Raw genomic sequence first — 6,209 nt, 5'->3', positions numbered from 1 at the left:
GCAACCCCGAGCTGAGAGCCCGCGCCTGGGCTCCGCCTCTGCAGCCGGCTTCCCTGCTCCGATACCTGGGAGCTCTGCCGCACTCAGGCACCCCAGTCTTTCTGTGACCCCAAGGGTCCTGAGACCACACTGTCCCGGAGGGTTCCACCCCCCGCTTAGCCACCGGAGTGACGTCCCTCAGCAGAGCAGACTTTTAAAAGTTCCGATTTTGTGCTCCGTGGTTCTATCACTTGCCAGAAGCGGCCGACGGAGGCCCCTCCCCCGCCGTCTATCCTCCCGAATATCGCCTCGGATTCACTTCTCCGCATGTCCTACCTTCCAGAAAGTGGTCGCTTTTCTGATGAGAGAGTTGTTGCTCTTCTTTTCTTTGATGTCCTGTTGAGTTTGTAGGTGTTCAGAATGGTTTGATCCCTATCCAGCTGAATTCCTGAGAGGAGACGAAATCCAGGTCTCCTACTCCTCCGCCATCTTGCCTCAGGGACATTTTTTAAAATCTTAAAAAAAACTCAAAAAATATTTAATCTTGGGGTGTAATGCACAGCATGATAGCTATATTTTTTTTAAAAAGGAAAGAACAGACCTCACATACCATACAAACACAATTCCACAGTATTTAAACAGAACAAAGCCTTTCTTTCCTGTACATAGTATTAAATAATATTTTCCCGATTATATAAGAATACACGTTCATTGTAGAAAAAATTTAAATTACTATATATATCTCCAAATAATAATAAGCAAAACCCACCTACAATCCTGGAACCTATTTTAAACACGTTAGAGCGTAAATTTCTTGCAGGTCTTCTACTCACCTGGAGCCAGTGGAAGTTGGATCACTGCTCAAGATGATCCGGGCGGTGGGATTCGGAGTCCTGTCCCCTGTGGACAGGTGTTTAGGAACGCAGTGAAACCAGAGCAAGGAAGGGAATTCAACAGGCCTCCATCGGTGCGACCAAATCCCACCTCCTGCAGCCCGCCTGCTGGGATTCCCATCCGCGGGGCCCTGCTTCGCCCTCCACCCGCCAGGATCGTTGAGCGCTAGTCCTGGGGCCCCGTTCGTGCTGCCCACCAGCGGCGTGTAAGCTCAGGATCAGCTGGTGCGCGACCTCCTCGCTCCATCCCCTTCTACCCAGGCTCTGCGGTCCGTCCTCGGGCTCCCGGCGGTCGGCGTGCAGAGGGTGCAGGTCTCCGCAGGGCGCCCCCCGCCGCCACTCCCCTGCACCCAGGGCCTTTCTCCAGGCGTCCAAGGCCTGCACCCTCAGTGAGGCCGCAGCCCTGAGGCCCCTCCTCTGAGAACCGCAGCAGAATCGAGGGGTGGGGGGCATGGGCTCCCCAGCACGCTGGTCCCTCTGGCACTCCTGGAGGGGCTGCCACCCCCGCGGGTTCCTAGAGCCTGCTGCGGCACCGGCCCTAGCTCCACACCCATGGCCCTGGTTCGGGGTCCAGTTTCGTGTGTGTTCAGGGCTGGAAATGTCCCAGCCCCGCTTTTGCAGATGAGAAAACAGAAGCAGCGAAATGAGACTTCCTGTTAGACGCTGGGGCATCTCCTGCTCTCTGCGCTGCTCTGCTGATGGCTGTCCTGATGGGAGCCCTGGTTTCCACTCAGCCCCACAAAAGGCGGAGGTTCCAACGCCTCCATCCGTACTGACCCCAGAGCTGGGTTCTTGCCTTTGCAGGCTGCAAAAACTTGTTCATGCTACTTAACCCTTTGGGGCTCAGATCCTTCCTGGTTTATTCATTGCTGAGGATCAAATAAAATCATCTGAATCGCTTCTCAGCCTTTTGGCTAAGATCAAATGCAAATAAAATTATCTGTTTAAAACACTGTAGTGCAAAGCAAGTGCTCAGTAAACATTTGTGAGTGGGTGAGACCAACTCTTTCCTAGAATTAAATCCTGGGGGGATTTTATGTTGTAGATCCTTACAAGAAGCACTGCACGACAGAATAGAAATGTCTTTTGGTACAGTCTCATGAGACACAGAAGCATTATTCAGGTGACTGTGCCTTTTACTAAAATTATATATTGAGTGACCCTTCAAAGGCAACTTGACAGCTAAGTGAAAGAATTCTGGGAGAGCTCTTAGAGCAGCAAGCGTGTTTATTCTACATGCACTGTGACTTTTGACATGGGTAAGTTCTTACTGTGGGATAGGTCTCCAGCAGATGGGAGCACTGGTGTTCATTTGTATGACTTACTACTGATTCGGCCTGACAGTTCTCCTCCAGAGAAAGGGCAGACAGACAGCTTGAAACCTCGTTGCTTAGAGACTACAGGCAGCCAATGTGCACAGTGCTGGGGGCAGGGAGGGGGACACCAGCCACCCAAACAGCAACCCCCTCTAGTCCTCTTTCCTCTTCTCAAGCCACTCATCGTTTCTTCAGTCCCAGCCTCTCCCCAAGGCCAAGCTGCTGGCTTGGGCACAATGGGGAAAGTGGACCAGCAACTAAAGGGAAATAACGAATCCCATCAGTTAAGCTCTGATCGCATCAACATAGGTCACGGAGGAAGTCCTTGTGGCTGTCCCCAAAACACAGCACAGGTCTTCTCCTCATTGAACCTCACACATCAGTAGGCTCGAGTGTCACTGAGCACGGTGATCACATTTCTAGCACAGAAACCTTGGCCACCTCTTCTCTAATACTTGCAGTCGAACAAAAAATCATCCGGTACTTACAGCTCAGGGAGTTGTCTTAGACTCCACCACTGTGAACAGAACCTGTCTAATCATCTCTGGCCCCTGGTCGCAATTTAAAGTGTTCAGAGAAACTGTGTTGTCCATTTGAACGCGCGTGTGACCACAGATCCTGTGATTGCGGACTGCGATAGAAGAAGCCACACGGGTGGGCAATGGGGCTGGTTTCTCAGTGGTCTGAGTTAACCACTCTCCCAGCTTCTGTGCTGGCTTCCAGAGTGCTTGCAACATGTTTGGGATAGAACTCGCCGAGGAGGGTCTCAGAGCCCTGCTCCCCGTGGCGCTCCACAGGCTGTCACCCTGTCCTCTCACTAACAGAGCCATGGAACAGAGAAGAGACAGGCCCCATGTCTCCTCCTGTGCCTGCAGGAGAGCCGCATTCTGCCCAAAGTGAGGACCCGAGTGCCCAGCAGGTGTGAGGCTGGATGGGACAACACCTCCCAGAGCAGTGGCCTTGGCTAAGTGGCCGGTGCTGGCCCTGCCAACGTGACCACAGAGCTGCCTGAATGGCAGTTTCTGATCTCCGGAAACATTTGACACGTGAACACACACACATACGGGAGTCCAGAACATGGGGTTTCAAACTGGGCCTTTTATTTTTGGATTGTCACTCAAGGTCACTTTGCACTGTAGGCACACTGTGAAGAGTCAGGAGAAGTGGGTCAGTAGGAGAGAGGAGGAGGACTCCGTACGGGGCCGACCATGACCTTATGGGGAGGAGAAGCGGCCACAGAACAGGATGCTGTTGGTCTTGCTGTGCTGGATGAAGAAAAGGAAGGGGTGGTCGGCACAGAACCGGGGCATGATTCTCGCACACCGCAACATCATGATGGCCGCAGTGGCGGCCGCGGCCTCCGTGCCTTCCTCGTTGACCTCCACGAAGGCCTTGTGCACCACCTTGGACAGATACAGGTCTTTCCTGGACGACATTCCAGAAAAGTCTGCCTTGGCCTGCTCGAAGGCATCGGTCATGCCCAGAGTGCAAAGGACATTCTCCATGTCGTAATTCTCCTCCAGTTTAAATCTAGGGAGGTACACTTCCGCCTCTTCTTCATCCAGCATGTCTGGCCTCGTCCACTCTGTGAATTTCTCATAAGTGAGTTCTTTCTCCACCTAGAAGAAGAGAGTTGAAGATTTTCAGATCTAGAACAGTGCTGCCCAACAGAACCATCTGCAGGGCTGTGAGTGCTCTGGGCGGTGCAGGACGAGGGGGCAGAACGGCAAGGGGACGTCATGCGAGCTTTGGAGCAGGCCCGTGGGCCCTGCCGGCAGGCACCATTGCCCCTCAGCGCTCCTTACCGTCCTCAAATCCGTGTTTTCATCTGGAAGCATGATGATCATGTTCAGCTCTTTGCCCACATAGGGCAGCACCAGAATTTTGGTGAATATTTCTCCTATATAGGTCATTTGAAAGGTAGATTTTTTAAACATCATCTGCACAGGCTTCTCCTCATTCTATCAAGGAAACAGATAAACGTTAAGTTGAAACCAGACCCACTGGACACACTGGACAAATCGACAGACCTGGCCAGTGTGGCTTCTACAAGCACTTCCTTGGCTGGCTTCTGGAATACCGCACCGGCCCCCTCTCCTGCCGGCCCATCTCTGTTGCCTCAACCTCTAAACACTGGGGTACTCAGGGCTCAGTCCTTACACTGCTGGTCTCTCAGTGATCTCAATCTTGTGACTTTAAACAGAATTCCCAAACGTATACTTCTAGCTAGGACTTCTCCCCTGTCCTCCAGATAGGTTACACTCCCCCGTATCCTACTGCTTACTTGGCCCCTGCATTTGGACAGTAAAGGAACCTACAATGTCGCATGTCACACTGGTCTCCTCACAGTCCCTTTCAGGTCCGCTCCATCTACCATGTTCCCCAGCTCAGATGACAGCAATGCCATTCACCCCATTGTCAAACACTCTGGAGTATCCCTGACTCCTGTCTTTTACCCCACAGTAGACTCATTAGCAAGTCATATGGCTCTGCTTTTTAAAGTATTAACATAAATGAGATCAAATTAGTCTTGGAACATCTTTCTGTGGCTCCCCCTCTATTCCAAGGGAGTAAAAAAGCAGAAGTCCTTAAAGACACCTGTGATGTGACAAAAGCTTGTCCCCCATGCTCTCTGCTTCCATCTCCCTTTGCCTGTCTGCTGCAGTCACAGGGGCCCCTGGATGCTTCCGAGGGCAAACTCAGCCCGCCCGACCCCAGAACCTGGATGGCGCGTGCCCTTTCGTTGTTCTGGTCTTTGCTCAGTGAGGCCTGTAACCTGAAACCGTACTCCCAGCCACAGGCTGGATCCTTCCTCTGTGTCTGTCTCTGGATCACTACCACTGTCTCATACACTCCCGTTTTCCCAGGTACGCTCACGGTCTCCCCTCAGGAAAACGGCAGCTTCATGAGAGGGATGCGTCACGGGTTTTGCACACACTGTGATGGTACCGGGCACCACGCCTGGCCCTCAAGCAGCATCTGCTGAATAAATGGATCGACAACTAAAGGACCGGAAGACTGAAACGACCAGGCAAAATGAACACATCCTACTAGGAGAAGAATGCATTTGTCACCAATGCATCCCCAGCTAGGCGGTAAGAAAGACCCAGGGACGGTGACCACATCCTAGCCAGCAGCCCTCCTCGGCTCCTGACTGGCATGCAAGCCCCATGCTGCAGTCCCCGGTTCTCTGGGGAAGCACATTACTCTGCGTCACACGGAAGAAACTTCTGTTTCAGCTTTTCACCTGTGCCTTGCCGAGGCATGCCCAAACTGGCCTCAGCCATGCCTGCCCCCTCGTTCCTCAGCACCCCATTCACCTCCTGGGCCAGGAGTCATCAGCACCCTTTTCCTCTAACAGGCCAGACAGTATATATTTTCAGCGTTATGGATCACACAGTTTCTGTCCTAACTACTCAACTCTATAGTTGTAGCATGAAATACAGAAATAAGCATGGCTGTGTTGCATTAAAACATTATATGTTAAAAATGTAGCCTGGTGATGGTTATTAAAGAGGGCACGTTCTGCATGGAGCACTGGGTGTTATACGCAAACAATGAATCATAGAACACTACATCAAAAATAAATTAATTAAAAAAAACTTTATTAAAAAAAAAGTGGTGGGCTGGCTTTGGCCTCAGGCTGCAGCTCGCTGACCCTTGCCTGAGGCAATTTCTCCTTCTACCCCTCCAGGGCCCAAAGCCCTCAGGCTTATAATATAAAAGGGTCCAATCTCAGTAACTGAATGATTCATCAAGTATACAATTACAGAGATAAGTTTCATTTTACTTAGAAATAAAGGAATTTTAAAAATCTATAGGAACTCAAAATCTGTTTACTTTCAGGCACAATCCTCCAAACCCAATAGGCTGGTGCACTCAAAACCTAGTGCGCTCCCAAGATGTCCATCGACAGATGAATGGATAAAGAAGATGTGGTATATATATACAATGGAATATTATGCAGCCATCAAAAGGAATGAGATCTTGCCATTTGCAACGACGTGGATGGAACTGGAGG

General features: G+C 51.1%; 1 protein-coding gene across 1 annotated transcript; it reads right to left on the bottom strand.

Moving 5' to 3' along the window:
• Positions 1-3,266: 3,266 nt before the first annotated feature.
• LOC102750475 (serpin B6) lies at positions 3,267-5,624 on the bottom strand. Its single transcript, XM_006744380.3, has 2 exons — positions 3,994-5,624; positions 3,267-3,807 (listed from the first exon to the last, which is right to left on the bottom strand). Exons 1-2 carry the CDS (start codon positions 4,126-4,128, stop codon positions 3,403-3,405), a joined length of 540 nt encoding a protein of 179 aa, XP_006744443.1. The 5' UTR covers positions 4,129-5,624; the 3' UTR covers positions 3,267-3,402.
• Positions 5,625-6,209: the final 585 nt, after the last annotated feature.

The sequence above is a fragment of the Leptonychotes weddellii genome, unplaced genomic scaffold, assembly GCF_054177405.1.
Source record: "Leptonychotes weddellii isolate Sample4059 unplaced genomic scaffold, ASM5417740v2 HiC_scaffold_12514, whole genome shotgun sequence".
In the NCBI taxonomy this organism is placed as follows: Eukaryota; Metazoa; Chordata; class Mammalia; order Carnivora; family Phocidae; genus Leptonychotes; species Leptonychotes weddellii.
This window is presented reverse-complemented; position numbering and strand designations above follow the sequence as displayed.